At 39.4% G+C, this 18155-nt stretch overlaps 1 protein-coding gene across 3 annotated transcripts in view; it reads left to right on the forward strand.

Annotated features, from left to right (window-relative positions):
* The first annotated feature begins 16912 nt into the window (after positions 1-16912).
* Positions 16913-18155, forward strand: part of LOC140732196 (V-type proton ATPase 116 kDa subunit a 1-like) — a 97156-nt gene continuing 95913 nt past the window's right edge. For all 3 annotated transcript variants that reach the window (XM_073054466.1, XM_073054468.1, XM_073054467.1), the window contains exons 1-4: positions 16913-17073; positions 17240-17430; positions 17749-17827; positions 17962-18059. In XM_073054466.1, the coding sequence (XP_072910567.1) occupies positions 17314-17430; positions 17749-17827; positions 17962-18059 (294 nt within the window). In that variant the 5' untranslated portion in view covers positions 16913-17073; positions 17240-17313. The remainder of the gene's footprint in view (positions 17074-17239; positions 17431-17748; positions 17828-17961; positions 18060-18155) is intronic.

Genomic DNA, 18155 nt, shown 5'->3' on the forward strand with positions numbered 1-18155 from the left:
CTGAGGCAATCACAACAAAGGCAAGCCACCAGCTATACTTCTTTAGGAGTCTGAGGATATTGAAAGGTGTACCATGGTGAGCATTCTGACTGGTAGCATTACAGTCTGGTGAGGAGGCCCCAGTTCACAGGATTATAAGAGCCTTTAGAGGGTTATAGACTCAGCCAACTGCATCACAGGCACAAGCCTTGTAGTGAACTACATATACCTGTCTGGACACGCTCCCCACCCCCCCCCGCTGACTGCTCCTGTGACTCCTCCCACAGACCCCGGTATAAAGGCGATTGGAGGCACAGACCCTTCCTCAGTCTCCAGGATGTAGTGTGGTGGTCACTTGCTGCTTGTGCTTTCTTCCAGCCAATAAAAGCCTACCTTAACTCACGTCTCAGAGTTATTGATGGTGCATCAAGCCTCCACCGTTGAGGATACCTTCCAAAGGTGGGGTCTCAAGAAGGTGGTATCCATCATTAAAGGCCTTCATCACCCAGGATGTCCCAATTCTCTTACTATCATCAAGGAGGAGGCACAGGAGCCTGAAGACACACACTCAATGTTTTAGGAACAACTTCTTCCCCTCCACCATCAGATTTCAGAATGATCAATGAACCCATGAACACCACCACGCTACTCCTCTTTTGTGTTGTTTAGTTATCTTCATTGTAAGTTCTAGTGATCTGTCATGCCTGCACTGTACTGCTGCCACTGAACAACAAATTTCATGCCTCATGTCAGTGACAATAAATCTGATTCTGAAAAACATCACATGATTAATACGAAGTCATATTTAGGCCTTTTACACAGTATCATTTTAGTATATCTGTTTGATGAACTAATAAATTTCTACACAGGTTTGAAACAGGATTACTTTTGCAGAGACTGACTTCTCAGTGGTAACTGCAGCTGAGTTCTCATGCTGACTGAACACTTTACTATAAAAGCAAGTCAGCAAGCTTCTGGCAAACAGTGGATTCTGTCAAATCATTTAAGCAGTTAAAATAGTCTGTGCTTCGGAAGAAGAAAAAATATTTGTCCACCTGAGTCCTTACTTGCCTTAAAGGCAGCAGACATGGTTCCACACGAGCAGTCTGTGCATTTAATTTTCATCTGGTTCCTTCAGAAGATCTGAGAGCAGCAAACAGCAAGACCATGGATCGACCAAAGAGAGAAATGTCTTTTGAAATGAAATCCATTCTTGAACACTAAACAACTTTGGCAGCGCCATAATAATTTTTTGGGTATTTTCTAATTTACTAAACAATGAACAACAGACAGAAAAAACAGGCACTGCAATTCCTTTTTTGAAGGGTTTCATGCTTTCTTGTCCTGCAGCAGTGTTTGTTTGAACCAGCTATGGTGGGCCTGTCAATGCAAGGGTGTATTAATGGAACATTTGGTATGAAGCAGCCTGGCGATGTAAACCAGAGTACACACAGGTACACTCCGCCCAGGTAACGTAGCCACAAAACTAGAGGGCAAGGAACTCATTAAAATACTTATAAGATTTTAGTGCCTAAATTTTGTTAGAAGCATGTTTCAAAAACAATTCTAAGGAATCAATGAATAAAGAAATATTTCACAGTTATGACTTTAGAAAAATATTAAGACTCACTTCTCTTTTGCATTGTTTTCTATTAAAGAACCATAGAAAAATCATTCTTCTTCAAATATAGAGTTATTACAGAGGCAGTCAAGGTCATTTTGTGCTCAAGGACATCACCATTCATATTTCAGTTCAAAGCAAAAGCTGCTTCCAACAGCAGTTCACTTTGGATTTTATCCAGCAGAATAACTTTGAAAAATATATCAGAATTAATCTGCTTTCCATGCATTTTTATTAACATGCAGAACAGAATAATAATAAGCTACTGACAAAAACCACCAAGTGATTCTGTCTAGTTTTAACGATAGAAGAGCTTAAAATTATTCAAATGTAAACTTAGTGAAGTGAAAAGAATTTGCTCTCATTTCCAATTTGCCTAAAAGCAAGAACAATTCTGTCACATAAACAAAGTGAATAAATATAATACACACTTTTTCAAAAAGAGTCACAGAATCCTTAGCAGTGATCTATATTGCTCTATATGTAACTGTTGTTACATATAAACTGAACACCAACACAATGTATTTGTGGACTTTAAATCATCTTGTAAAAAGATCAAAATTACTTAAATACCAAGACACAGTTGTGATGCAGCTGTTTGAATTTTGAAAGATACAACTCTTCATATTCACAGTTAAATCCATTGACTACTTTAGATTCAACCCAAAATTATTAAGGACCTCCAGCACCCAGGATATGCCCTTTTCTCACTGTTACCATCAGGTAGGAGGTACAGAAGCCTGAAGGCACACACTCAGCAATTCAGGAACAGCTCCTTCCCCTCTGCCATCCAATTCCTAAATGGACATTGAAGCTTTGGACACTAATGCACTTTTTTTTTATATAAAGTATACAGATTTCTGTTTTTGCACATTTAAAAAAAATCTATTCAATATATGTAATTGATTTACTTGTTTATTTATTGTTATGTTTTATTATTTTTCCTTTCTCTGCTAGATTATGCATTGCATTGAACTGGTGCTACTACGTTAACAAATTTCACATCACATTCCAGTGATAATAAACCTAATTCTGATTCTGAGAGGTTATTGCCTGAAATTATCCTCCCAAATCTGTCCTTCTATCAGAACACTCGAAAGCATTGGTCCTGACAACCCTCATCACTCAGCAAATCCACATTCTCAGCAAGATTCCCTTCCCTCAATCAAAATGGGTTTCCCCTTAAATGCAAGAGATTCTGCAGGTACTGGAATTCCAGAATAACACAGAAAATGCTGAAGGAACTCATCAGGTCAGCTACCAACTACAGAAAGGAACAAAGAGACAACATTGAGCTGAGGCCCTTCATCATGATTGATGTTGGGTCTTGGCTGAAAACATTGACTCCTTTTTTATCCCCCACAGATGCTTTCTGAATTGCAAGTCCCTTCAGCATTTTGTATACATTACTCCAGCTTTCCACACATCATACCTTTCTATTGAAAGCTGTACTTCCGTCCAACCAGAATAATCCCACACAGGAAGATCTCTCCCACCATTGCTTAAAGTTGATGGGATTTATTCATATATGCAAATTGATCACCTGGGAATAATCAGAAGCTCTAACTCCCAATTCTCTTCAAATTGTTGCATGTATTAACAAGCATTTCAGGTCATTTATAGAAATTTGGTTCAAATGCAGTGTAATTTCCTTACATTCATGAATTCAGTAGAAAAATATATTTTCAAGGTATGTTTTTAAACTTTTTGTTTTCACCTCAGAATCTTTGAGGAAACAGTTCACATTGGGGCTGTATCTCTCTACATCTTTCCTATCCAAATACCTGTCCAGGTGCCTTTTGTACTTTATAATTGTATCTGCTTCTATTTCTTCCTCCAAGATAGTCATCATCCTCCATGTGAAAACCCAAGTTCAGAGTAAATTTATTACCAAAATATGTACAATGTACCGTATGCAACTTTGAGATTCACTTTCTTGTGGGCACCCACTGAAAAACAAAGAAATACAATAGAATCCACACACAACAAAATCCAGCAAGCGTCCAATGTGCAAAAGAGGACAAAACATGCAAAAATAATTAAAAAGTATGCAAATAATGTAAAATGAGTCCATAGGCTGTGGAGTCAGTTTAGCACTGAGGCAAGTGAAGCCAGTTCAGGGACCAGTGGCTGCAGAGTAATAACTGCTCCCACACTTGGTGGCGTGGGACTCAACACCTCCTGCCTGACGGTATTAACGAGAAAAGAGGGAGACAGGTCAAACACGGGCAGACTCAGGTGGGATATCCTGACTGGGCTGAACTCTGTTTTGTTTACCACTCTCAGGCCTCAAAGCTTCAGTCTGGCTTGAAGTCTGCCCCAGTGATGGCTGACCTTTGCCTTCAGAGTGCTTCATCTGCATTTCCAAGAGTCAAGTTTGCAGAACCCTTCAGGAGATCACAAAATTGCTAGTTTGTTTACTTTAGACAGTTCAAAAGAACATTTCTTAAATGGGAAATTACATGCTGCTCATTGCAGCAATTGCAGTTCAGAAGTATATCTAATAGAATATCTAGAATATCATGTTATCGTATATCCTCAGCACCACCTTGCCCCCAGATTTCCGTCTTCTCAGTTTAAATCAGTGTTCTCTTGATCTAGATGCTCATTCCCAAAGGGAAGAAAAGATTCCATCAGCATCCCTCATTATAATGCTGAGGCTTTATGAGGCTTCACTCAGACTGCACTCAGAGTACTGTGAGCAGTTTTAGGTCCCTTATGCAAGAAAGGGTGTCCTGACCTTGGAAAGAGTCCAGAGGAGGTTCAGGAGAATGATCCTGGATTAAAGGGTTAACCACGTGAGGGGCATTTGATGGTTCAAGGCCAGTACTTGCTAGATTGGGGGAGGGAGTGTGCAGAATCTCATTGATACTTATCCAATATAGAAAGGCCTAGATAGGGTGGATGTGGAGATTCTTCCTATAGTGGGGGAGTTTAGGACCAGAAGGCAGAGCCTCCAAGTACAAAGATGTCCCTTGAGAACAGAGATGAGGAGACATGGAGGCCAAGTAATTGGGTATATTTAAAGTGGAGATTGATAGGTCTTTGATTAGTAAAGCCATCAAAGGTTATATGGAGATGATAGGAGAATGGGGTTGAGAGGGAAGATAAATCAGCCTTGATTTAATGAGTGAGTCGACTCAATGAGCTGAATGGTCTAATTCTACTCCTATGCCTTACGGTCTAATTGTAATCAGCTTCCTACATTCCACTGAGAACAAACCCAGCCAATTCCATCTCTTTATAATTACAGTTCTCCATTCCAGCAAACAGCCCAATGAATCCCTTCTGTACTTCACATTCTTCCTGTAGTGTGGCAATCAAAATATACAGACGTGATATTCCAAACACACTCCAATCAATGTTTTGTGAAGTTGTAACATTACATCACAACCCGTACTCAGTGTCTCCTTAAAGAACATTAAGGACTCCACTGAAACTGATCTAGGTATGTTACTTCAAGGAAAGAGTGTGGATGGAAAGCTCCAGCTTTGGCATAAGACTAGCAGAATCATTACATGCCTTTTTTCTGTAAATGTAATTACAATTTTCTCATTATCCTCTTCATAGAACTTCTCTCACAATGTTGTCCAACTATCTTTTATTAGTTGTGATAAATCAAAAGGCAATGCTCACTCCAATCCTTTTATGGTCTAAATCGGTATGTTGTTAAACAATTCAAATTTGAAAGCTACTATACTTGTAGAGATGGAGTCCATTAGTTAGTCTTTTTCTACAATAATACTCTATCACCAATAATGACTTATTTTTTGTACCATAAAGCCCACAGAATATAATATCTTGGAAGGTATTCCAAGGGACCAGATATAGAAGTAGTTGTGTAAACAAGGACTGACTAAGGATAGTCTGCATGCCTTCATGCAAATAGGTCATGTCTAACCAATATTATAGAGATTTTCAAGGAAGTTACCAGGAAAGTCGTTGAAGGCAAAGCAGTGGATATTGTCTACATGGACCTTAATAAGGCATGGGAGGCTGGTCAAGAAGCTTCAGTCACTCAGCATTCAGGACGAGGTACTAAATTGTATTAGACATTGGCTTTGTGGGAGAAGCCAGACAGTGGTAATTGAGGACTGCATCTCTGACAGGAGACCTGTGACCAGTGGTGTGCCGCAAGGATCGGTGCTGGTTCCTTTGTTGTTTGTCATCTATATCAATGATCTGGATGGTAATGTGATTAACTGAATCAGCAAATTTGTGGATGACATCAAGATTGGGGATGTAGTAGACAGTGAGAAAGGTTATCATGGCTTGCAGAGGAATCTGGATCAGCTGGAAAAATTATCTGAAAAATGGCAGATGGAGTTTAATGCAGACGAGCGTGAGGTTTTGCCCTTCGGTAGGTCCAACCAGGCTAGGTCTTACACAGTAAATAGTAGGGTACTGAGTGTGGCAGAACAAAGGGAACTGAGAATACAGGTCTATAATTCTTTGAAAGTGGGGTCACAGGTAGATAAGGTCATAAAGAAAGCTTTCCTACATTGGCCTTCATTAATCAATGTACTGAGTACAGAAGATGGAATGTTATGTTGAAGTTAATCAAGATGCTGGGAAGGTCTAATTTGGAGTATTGTGCGCAGTTTTGGTCACCTACCTACAGGAAAGATGTAAACAAGATTGAAAGAGTACAGAGATAATTGACAAGGATGTTGCCAAGTCTGGAGGGACGACAACTAGAGTGTGGAAGCTCATGCATGCAAGCTTGACCTCAACATTTCAAGGAAGTTTGGATAAGTACATGGATAGTAGGGATATGGAGGGCTATGTTGCCAATCCAGGTCAATGGGAGTTTAAATGGTTTCAGCAGGGACTAGATGGACTGAAGGGTTGTTTCTGTGTTGTACTTCTCTATGTCTCTATGGATCTGTGTATTGAGACACAAACCATTGCTAATGTGGCCCAATCCATTTTATATCCTCTTGGTGCCTTTGTGATGGATATTCACTGTCTGGGGCCAGGGACCTTTCTGTTTTGTTAAGCTCTGCTTTCTAACATAGTAATTAAACTTCTAAAGATCAAATGGTTGTTTTTGAGTAAGATAAACATCCAATATTCTTTGTTCAGCCTTTTGTCATAAACAGGTGTCAGTCTTCAGTTCTTAATGTAAATGGCAAGTAATTATCAATGTGAAGTTAAAAGAACAGCTTTGTAAACAAACATAAGACCATAAGAAAGAGGAGCAGAATTAAGCCATTCAGCCCATTGAGTCTGCTCTGCCATTTCATCATGGCTGATCCAATTTCCTCTCAGCCCCAATCTCCTACCTTCTCCCTGTATCCCTTCATGACCAATCAAGAATCTATTAATCTCTGCCTTAAATATAAATAAAGACTTGGCCTCCACAGCTACCTGTGCAAAGAATTCCATGGTTCACCACTTTCTGGCTCGAAAGATTCCTCCTAATCTCCATTCTAAAAGGACACCCCTCTATTCTGAAGCTGTGGTAAGTGAACAATTTTTTGAACAGTAGGTAGTCGCAGTATAACCTCCCTTTAGTGAGTGGACCCAAAGCTATCTATATCAGATAGGGGTTAAAGTCTTTGAGTTTAGAAATTAGCAGTCAGCAAACCCAATACCATCACACCTTCTTATAGAGATGCTTAAAGTTTCATTTATATTAAATCCAAAAGATCACAGATAATTATTGACAACATTATATCAAAAGACCAAGCCAATTCCATTTCATAGGAACACATAAAATGCTGGGTTAATAAAAAGGCACTGTACCAGTAAGTTCACATGCTCTCATCCTGTTAAAAGGGAGAATGTGTTGAAAGTGAAGTTGTTGACAAATGATACCATCTATTCCTATCAACTAGTCTACAACTGACAAAACTAATAAGCAAGGGTGTACCTTGTCAATGACTCAATTAACAAGATGCATTCTTAACTAATGAGCAAGCATACATCTTCCCACAGTTCAGCTAACAAGATGATACCATCTTATTGCTGTTATTTAATTACACAGGACTTCCTTCCTGCAGTTAACTGCTGCTCAACCATCAACATTTCTTGATTCTGCATTCTTGATTCCCTCGATTCTGCTTTCTTGGTTCTTAGATCTGCATTTCTGTAAACTAGCCGATTAGTTTACTCAATCATGACCCAATTAAGAACCCCAAAAACTACATTATTAAAGTGTTTTTCAATCGGATGGTTAACTCAGTGAGGCAATCATGAATTAAAGTGGCCAATGCTGTAAGGGTTAATTTCAGATCAAACATTTATTACAGAGTGCTCATTTGGTGGAAGACAAGCTGGAATGTGTATGTGTTGACAGATCACTGAGAACTGCTTGTTCTTGCCCACAACACACATGCACTAGCAATTTACAGGTCATGTCACTTGGGGACTTGGATTATATATATTATTTTTGTTGGATTGTATGTTTACTTCTGTCTTATATGTGCCTGTGCTGTGTGTGACTGCTGATACTGTCCATCTTGGCCCTGGAGGAACTCTGTTTCATTTGGCTCTATTTATGGGTGTTCATGTATGTTTGAATGACAATTGAACTAGAACTTACTTTTAATTCAGTACAAACAATCCTGACTGGAAGCATAACTAGTCAGCAATTATATTTCAAAAGCAAAATACTGCCGATGCGGATGAAAAGTCATAAATGCTGCCTGACATGCTGAGTATTTCCAGCACATCGTACTTTTATATGTAATTGATTTTGATTTTGTATTAAAACATCTGCTTAAATACAACATGCAAGGAGGTGAACAACATGCAGTAATTATTTCAACATTTTCCAAGCATATTCTACAAAACATGACCTGCTTCTTTTCATTATTTAAATAGAGAAGAGATAGTTAGTTTAGATGTTTTTATGGTACCCCACAAAAGATCTTGGAATGAGCATTTTTGTTTTTAAGTGCAGTTGTGATGCTATTATTGTAACACCAAGTGCAAGAGTAAGAATGTACCTGCACTATTGCTTCTCTTGTCCGTACTTGTAGACATTTAAATCTTTATTCAATTTCTGATCATGCAGCTTTCTTCTCTGACTTCTTTGTTGAAGACCTGTGGTGAAGCATTGACATCATTTAAGAAGTGTCTAGGTCAAGTCCTGGAAGATGGGGGTAATATAAATGAGCGCCATTGGTTGGTGTGGGTTGGGGTGGGCCAAATAACCTGTTTCAATTCGGCGTGACTATGTCTCTGTGATTCTGTGCTCAGAAGCAACCTCCTGAAAATTCATCTTGCAATGACCCTTCATTTCTTTTTGGTTTCAAGCAAAATGCCTTTTCTGAATTTACTAAGATTCTCTCCTATTTAGAAGTTGATTAAGAATGTCTACCTCAACAGATCTCTAATTCCAGACAACCATGTTTCCAGTCCAGATCCTATTGTCTGTATTCCTGTAATTGGCAACACTTTGGAAGCCCAGCAAAGGAGCTGCTTCCCCACTCCTGGCACAAGTCCATCTGTACTGTAAGAGGGCATTTCTTGAAATTATTTGCATCACAATTTCAGGACTGCAGTTATCTTAAGTGTGTATATTACTCTTTGGTAATTAGCATAGTAAATTAATCTTGCATATGAAAAAATTGAATCTAATGGTTCATAATGATTTATGAACTCTCTGTAGCAGTTTCTTAATGTCTATTCTTTCACAAAATCAATAAAAAAAGTTTCATACTTAGATTTGTCTGGAGCTGCAGTCAATAGTATGGTCTCAGACAATGCTTGAACTTGCTTGAACAATACTAAAACAGAAACAAAAATTATGGCACTGCCTTACCACTGTTAATATTTTCTTAAAGAAGTAATTAGCCACAGGCATCCAAATATGGGGACTGGGAAATGAGTGAAGAGCCAATTCCACAAAAGGGGGAGAGATTAATTAAAAATGGAGGTTTAGAACAGGAGCTAAACCTGGTAATAAAGAATGCATAGATATTATTAAAATACTCATACTGGGTGGCATGGACCATAGCAGTTCATGTAAAACTACTGCAGAGCCAGCCATCACAGATTCAATTCCCCCTGCTGTCTGCAAGAAGTTCATTATGTTCTTCCTGTGACTGTGGGGGTTTCCTCTGGGTGAATCAGCTCCCTCCCATATTCCAAAGAAGTTCACGTTAGAGTTGAGGAGCTGTGCCTTTATTGATGCTTTGCTGCATGCTTGAGTGCTCGGTGGTTGGTGTCGATGCTTTTATTTGCCGGTGGGGGAAGGAGAGCTGGGGGGGGGGGGCTTTGGGGTTCTAACATCTAACTGTCATTCATTCTCTGGGGCACTCCTCTGTTTTTGTGGATGTTTGCGAAGAAAAAGAATTTCAGGATGCATATTGTATGCACTTCTCTGACATTAAATGTACCTTTGAACCTTTGCAGGCATGTTATGTTGGACCTGGAAGTGTGGTGACACATGTAGGCTGCCCAGCGTAATCCTCACTGATTTGCTTTGACGAAAACAACACACTTCATTGTATGTTTCAGTGTTTTGATGTACGTTACAAATAAAGCTAATCTTTAAGATTGTTATCTTGATTGAAATTGTATATTATAATTTGTTTTGAGTACCTCAGATCACTTCAAGCTTTTCTCTTTAAAGATTATCCATTTGCTTGTACTGGAGCCTTCAGGCAAGAACTTGGGATCTAAGAGTAATGCAGGTGCTGTAGTACTTGGAGTATGTGATTGCTGGCGCTGACAAATGCTTTGGCATTATGATATATGGTGTTCAGCAAGCCATTCAATTGTATTGTTACTACAGCGGTGCAAGTAAGAAAGTGCCCTTCCAACACCTTCTCAAGGGCAACTGGGGCAGGCAATAAATGGGTTTTCTTTTAGTGCCCATATCCTGAACAATGAATACAAAGTTTAAAAAAAAGCATTAGAATGCTTGTGAAATGATTGACAATTCTGCTGAGTTTAAAACCTGCCCAGGACGATCTCAATGTTCCCATCTTCCTCGCATCCTCCTGCAGCACTGACAATTTTGTCTGGCTCACCCAGCTCTGCTTCTTCCGTTCCTGTTTATTCTGGTGCCCTTATGAACTCCCCCCCCCCCCCCACCACCCCACCCACATCATGCCACCCCCACCACCCCACCCACATCATGCCACACTCTGTGCCTCCAGTGCTTTTGCTGACATGTTCCACAACATTAGGACCCACATGGGGAATTTTGTATTGCTGCTGTAAATACCCTCACACATACAAAAGTAGCATCTTTCACATCACCACAGCAGCTGGTTAGCAGAACCTTGAATGTGATTTTTACTCTATGTTTGAAAACATTGAACAGTACTTATAAAAAATAATAATGTGAATGAATGAAGTCTGTCCACGATGGCTTTCAAAGTTCAAAGTAAATTTGTTATCGAAGTACATATATGTCACCACATACACATTGAGATTAATTTTCTTGTGGACATCGGTAAATACAAGAAACATGATAGAATCAATGAAAGACCGTGTCCAATGTGCAAAACAAAAACAACAAACTGTGCAAATACAGAAAGAAAATAAATAAAGAATTAAGCAATAAAGATCGGTAACATGAGGTGAAGAGTTCTTGAAAGTGAGTCCAGTTCAGTTGGAACTGTTCAGTGATGGAGCGAGCGAAGTTATCCCCTCTGGATTGGATATTATGCTCTTACTTCCTGCAGGAGTTCCCTAGCTGAGATCATCAAACCCTTTGCTTAATGGTATTGGTCCATGGCATAGAATAGATTGCGAACCCCTGCAAAGTCATGGAGTCATAGAAAAGTTCAGCAAAGAAACAGGCCCTTTGACCCATCAGGTCAGTGTCAAACTATTTAAACTGCCTACTCCCATTGGCCTGCACTGGGAACAAAGCACTCGATATCCCTACTATCCATGTACCTATCCAAACTTCTCTTAAATATTGAAATCAAACTTGCATGCACCACATGTGCTGGCGGCTCATTCCACACTCTCATAACAGTCTGACCGAAGTTTCCCCTCATGTTCCCCATAAACCTTTCACTCTTAGCCCATGATCTTTAGTTGTAGTTCCACAAAACTTCATTAGAAAAAGCCTACTTGCATTTAACCTATCTATACCCCTCATATTTTTCTATAGCTCTATCAAATCTCCTCTCAACCTTCTATGTTCTAAAGAATACAGTCCTAACCTGATCAATTTTTCCTCTTACTCAGGTCCTCCAGACCCAGCAACATTCTTGGAAAATTTCTCTGCACTCTTTCAAACTTGTTTACATCTTTCCTGCAGGTGGATGAACAAAACTGCATGCAGTACTCCAAATTAGGCCTCACAAATGTCTTGTACAAATTCAACATAACATTTCATTTCCTGTACTTTGATTTATGAAGGCCAATGTGCCAAAAGCTTTCTTCACAACCTACCTACTTGTGACGCCATGTTCAATGAACCATGGACCTGTATTCCCAAATCCCTTTGTCCTACCACACTCCTCAGGGCCCTACCACTCACTGTCTAAGTCCTACCCTGGTTGGTCCTCCTGAAGTGCAGAACCTCGCACTTGTCTGCATTAAATTCCATCTGCCATTTTCCCAGGGTCCAGATCCCTCTGCAAGGCATAATGGCCTTCCTCACTGTCCACTATGCCCCCAATCTTGGTGTTGGCTCCAAATTTGCTGATGCAGTTAACCGCATTATCATCCAGGTCATGGATATTGATGACAAACAACAAGGGACCAACAACGATCCCTATGGTACTCCATAGTCACAGACATCCAATCAGAGAGGCAACCATCTACTACCACTCTCTGACTACTCCCACAAAGCCAATGTTCAATCCAATTTTCTGCATCCATGCCAAGTGACTGAACCTCCTGACCAACCTCCCATGTGGGATTTTATCAAATGCCTTGATAAAGTCCATCTACTGCCTTGCATTCATCAATTTTCCTGGTTACGTCTTCAAAAAACTTTATAAGATTGGTTAGACATGACCTACCATGCACAAAGCCATGCTGACTATCACTAATTAATCCCTGTCTATCCAAATACTCATATATCTGATTCCTTAGAATACCTTCCAATAACTTTCCCACTATTGATATCAGGCTCACTGGCTATAATTTTCTGGTTTATTTTTAGAGCCTTTCTTAAACAACTGAACAACATTAGTTTTCCTCCAATCCTTTGTTACCTCAATTGTCACTTGGGATGATTTAAATATCTTTGCTAGGGCCCCTCCAATTTCTGCATGCCTCCCATAGGGTCACACAGAACATCTTGTCAGGCTCTGGGGATTTATCCACCCTAATTTGCCCCAAGACAGCTAACAATTCCTCCTCTATAATCTATATAGGGTCCATGACCTCACTGTTGCTTTGTGTCACTTCTATAGACTCTGAGTCCATCTCTGGAGTAAATACCAATGCAAAAATTCCATTTAAGATCTCCCCCGTCTCTTTTAGCTCCATGCATAAATTACCATTCTGATCTTCCAAAGGACCAATTTTGTCCCTTGCAATCCTTCTGCTCTTAACATTTCCATAGAATTCCAAAGGAGTCTTCTTCACCTTGTCTGCTAGGGCAACCTTGGGCCTTCTTTTAGCCCTCCTGATTTCTTCCTTAGGCTACGTCCACACTACACCAGATAAATCTGTAACAAAGCTATTGCTCTTCATTTTTACCCTCCGTCCACACTAAAACGGCACTTTCGTCCCCCGAAAACGGAGATTTTCAGAAACACTCTCCAGAATGTGTAATTTTGAAAACGCTGGATTGGCCGGAGCAGTGTGGACGGGGTAACTGGAGAAATCTAAAAACGCTGTTATGACGTGCCGGAACAGATGGTGACGGCAGCACGCCATTTCATTGTTTTCTTGAACGCAACCTAACAATTTCAGAACAGACGGCAACGAGACTGAAGCCAGAAGAGTTAGAAATGTACTCACCAAATACTTCGACCCATAACTTACTGAATAAATAAGTATACTCACTTTGCCCTGTTTTCTGTCCTTGCTCGTATGAAGGTGGTTTACCTATTTATGCAAGTACTTCTCTGACAATAGATGTGTAACAGCCTAATGTAACATTGTATGGAAATACAAGATAACACTGATGCAGACGTATTTTATACATTTAACAAGGGGTTTTATTAATGCAATAAAGTTCGTCAGTTTTTCAATGTTCGTCATCAGCCGTGTCATACTATCTGTGAACTCCCTGTCGGTTGCCTCCATACGCTCCAGTATTTGTTTTTTCTAGTTATAAGTCCTCCTGCGCGAGAGCCAACAGCTGTCCGTCATTTAAGTTTTTCTAGTCTATAACTGGACAAACACGTACCAAGTCTTTCACAGCGAGATTCGACACAAACATGTCACTTGTTTTTGGTAGATGTGTCCTGCACATGTGCAGTAGGAGATTCACCGAAATATCCATTTTAATGTGGACAGAGATATTTTTTTAAATGCCTAGTGTGGATGCCTATCATTTTTACACGAAACCAGCATTTTCAAAATTATCTGGTCTAGTGTGGACGTAGACTTAAATGTTCTCTAACATTCTTATATTCCATAAGCACCTCATTTGTTCCCACCTACCTATAACTGCTATGCAGCTCTTTTCTTTCAGAAGGAAGGCCTCAGTATCTCTTGAAAACCAAAGTTCCCTTAACCTGTTATCTTTAACTTTTATTCTGACAGGCACATACAAGCTTTGCACTCTCAAAATTCAGGTCTTGAAGGCATCCCAATTGCCAAGTACACCTTTGGCAGAAAACAGCCCATCCCAATCCACACTTGCCAGATCCTTTCTGATACCATTTATACTGGCTTTTCTCCAATTAAGAATCTCATCCCAAGGACCAGGCCTATCTATTTCCATCTTTACTTTGAAACTAATGGCATTATGATCATTAGATGCAAAGTGTCCTCTACACAAACTTCTGTCACCTGCCCTGTCTCACTCCCTAATGGGAGAACAAGTATCGCACACTCTCTCATTGTGACTTCTATGTACTGATTAAGGAAACTCTCCTGAACACATCGGACAATCTCTATCCTATCTAGTCCTTGTACAGTATGGAAGTGCCAATCAAAAGGCGGAAAGTTAAAATCACCTACTATAACAACATTACGTTTCTTCCAACAGTCTGCGTTCTCTCTACAAATTTGTTCATCTAAATCCCGTAGACTGTTGCTTTTATATGATAGAACCCCACTAATTGCATACCCTTCTTATTCTTATTCCTGGGTTCCACCCAGAAAGCCTCACTAGATGAGTTCTCCAGTCTGTCCTGGCTGAGCTTTGCCATGACATTTTCCATGACCAGTAACACCACCACTCCCACTTTAATCACTGCCGCTCAGACGCGTCTAAAACAACAGAGCCCTGGAGCTGCTATTCTCTATCTATTTAAGAACTGTTTCTGCCTGTCATCCTATATGCTTTTCCTCTCTGCATATAGGCTGGTCTGCTGGGTACATCCCAATATGCCATAAACACATCTGAAACAAATAACAGCTTCACCTAATTTCACCTGCCATATTCCCTCACTCTATTGTAGAAATTCCCTTTGTTTCCACCCACATTTCACCGAAACCAAGATGAACTTATTTTTCTCTTTCCTCGGGTCTGATGAAGGGGCTCTCATCTGAAATATTAATGGTTTCTCTTTCCACAGAAGCTGCATGACTTGCTTAATTTTTCCAGTACGTTCCACTTTTCTAATACTGTATTTACCCAGTTATTCTAATCCTACTGGGTAAGTCCCACCAACTTACCATTAAAAGCTCCAGACATTACCTGTCCATGAATCTGCCAAACTATCTTTAAAATGTTGTAATTGTACCCACACCTACCACTTTCTCTGGCAGCTCATCCACTGTGGTCTGTGTGAAAACAATGCCTGTCTGGTCCCCTTTAAATCTTTTCCTTCTCATCTTAAACCTGTGCTATTAGCTGTAGAACCCCTATGCTGGGGGAAGGCTGTGGCCATCCACCTTTTCTATGTCCTCTCATGATATAAACCTCCATAAGGTCATCCCACAGCCTCCTTCAAAGTTGCATGCTTTGTCACAAATTTGAGTCAGAGTACTGAATAATGTAAATGTTGTCCAGGGCTAGTGTCAACTTCATATAGTCTGTGGAGTCAAAGACAAAGCATTCTCAAATGAGGATGCTCAGTGGGAAGAAACTGAATTTCTTGCAGGCATTTAGTGTTGCTTTGGTAGTAGATACACCAGCAGATACACTGGCACAAAGTTTGCTGAGTCTCTCAAGAAAGGCTCAGGGTGTTAACAGATTGACACCAGGTTCTACAACATCTGTGGGAAACAGAAGAACTTCCTGTTGAGAAAACACTATTGCATTGAACTTTGAACTTACTCTGAACTTTGAACTTCATAGTAGCAGCATGCGATGTCAAGCTAATGAGTGCAGTTGCAAGGAGTCTGTTGCCATAATTGCGATATTAAGGGATATCTGTCATCAATTTCCCAGAAAGCAAAACAAAACTATGAAAACTGAAGCAACCAACCAGTATGAAGCTGATTAGGAAGAACTTTGAAGACTTTGGTATATATGAAAACAGTAATGACCTGCAAAGATCAAGAAGACTGTTTACACTAAGACAAATTCTAATGAATCTTTCCATTTATTAGTTTAGAAGGAAATCCAGACCAAAAAAAAAGTACAAGTATCCCCTTAATGGCCCCAGAAACCATTTTGCCATAGGATCACCCTATCATGGATATTCCTTTTGTCCTTTCCATGTATGTTGCCACTTTCTCAGCAGCTGAAAATTGTGTTTATTATCTCTCTATTGTAATTATGATGAAGGACCTTTGATCTGAAACATTAACCGTTTCTTTGTCTGTAGGCCCAAGTGTATACAACATTTTCTGTTTTTATACCAGTTTTACAGCATCTTTTTTCTTTCATCTTCCTTTAAATAAGCACATCGCGAAATCCTTCGATTGCCTTTTGCCATATAACACAGCCATCTCCTCAAGCTCTGCCTCAGCCTAAATCATCCATTCCCCTAGTTCTGGCCCCCTGTGAATACATTCTCTTTATATTCCCCAGGCTGTAATGGAACTTCAGAATTCTTTCTGTAGTATTGTACAAATCTATACTTTTGTTCTAGATGGTATGTGACTTTCACAATTTGACAGTGAATGATCACAGTAAGTATGAACGGGTTGAGAGATTATATTGGCAATTCTGTCACATTAAATATATTGATTAATGACTGAAGAGCCCTGAGAAAAGTTTTACTGTTTTGCCTTTGGATATGGCCACTAATTGAGTTTTTGTACAATTAAAGGGGGTCCGTAGTCACATTGTTCATAGTTCATTTTTGTGCATCACCAGAACACATTTGCTTGTGTTTGTCTCAGTGACTGGTCTCATTTGTATATTATGCTTAGTTTTATCATAGAGTATAAATATAAACAGTTGTGTGATAAGATAAGGTTTTCCTAAGCTCTGTTAGACAAATTTACATTCATGTTTGCTGAACGGTGAAACAACGGACGTGGGTATTCCTTGCAATCCTATTGTATGCAGCTGAATTTCCATGAAAGTTAACCATAAAGAATCAATGCTAATTATCTTAAATATGCTTTTCATCTTAAATCCTTGGAGAAGGAAGAAGACTCAGGATTAATATATGAACTGATTGTGCAACTTTTTTTTTCCAGGAGAGAACTCTGAGATCAAATAGAATGAAGTAAATCTTCTGACTTCGACTTCTTGGAGAGAAATCGCAAGTGAAATGGGTTCAATTTTCAGGAGTGAAGAAATGTGCTTGGTTCAACTCTTCTTTCAGACTGAAACAGCATACTGTTCGGTTAATGAATTGGGAGAACTAGGACTTGTACAATTCAGAGATGTAAGTACCTTTACATGCAAAACAAAATCTGCTGACAATGCTGTTTTCTTCCTGTTTGCAAAAAATTGACAGTGTAATAAAATGTATTCAAGCATATCTTTATAACTCTTGAAAACAAAAAGAGCTCTTAGATATTTCACTACTGAAACCACGTAACAGATGTGACATGTTTCCTGTATTCATTTAGCAAATTTTGAGTAAATGATTAATAGTTTCAATTGAAATTGAAACATTTCCATATTGGACAAAATACTGTCTATCAATAAGCCTTTCACATTGTTAATAACATCTCATCTGATTCTTCCCTTACACTTGGAGCTGAATCCAGGGATTGTTGCATTCCAGAGAAAATTTGTGAATGAAGTCAGGCGATGTGAAGAAATGGAAAGAATTCTACGTAGGTTTCCAGAGAGAGATTGTACCCCAGTTGCATAATTACAATTTTACTTATATAATTTATTTAGAAAAAATATCACCATTGTTAAAAGTTAATGTGCTTCAAGCTGAGTGTTATTTATTTCCCTTCTGCAGGCTTTTTAGAAAAAGAAATTACAAAAGCTAATATCCCAATCATTGAAAGTGCAGAAAATGATAAAGCCCCCTGCCCCAGGGATGTCATTGAATTGGAGGTAAGCATTGATTTCTGCAACTACTAATGTTACTGGTTATGCAGGATATTCTTACCTTCTTCCTCCATGATTCCTTTATAACATGGATAACATTTT

The sequence above is a fragment of the Hemitrygon akajei genome, chromosome 8, assembly GCF_048418815.1.
Source record: "Hemitrygon akajei chromosome 8, sHemAka1.3, whole genome shotgun sequence".
Lineage (NCBI taxonomy): Eukaryota > Metazoa > Chordata > Chondrichthyes > Myliobatiformes > Dasyatidae > Hemitrygon > Hemitrygon akajei.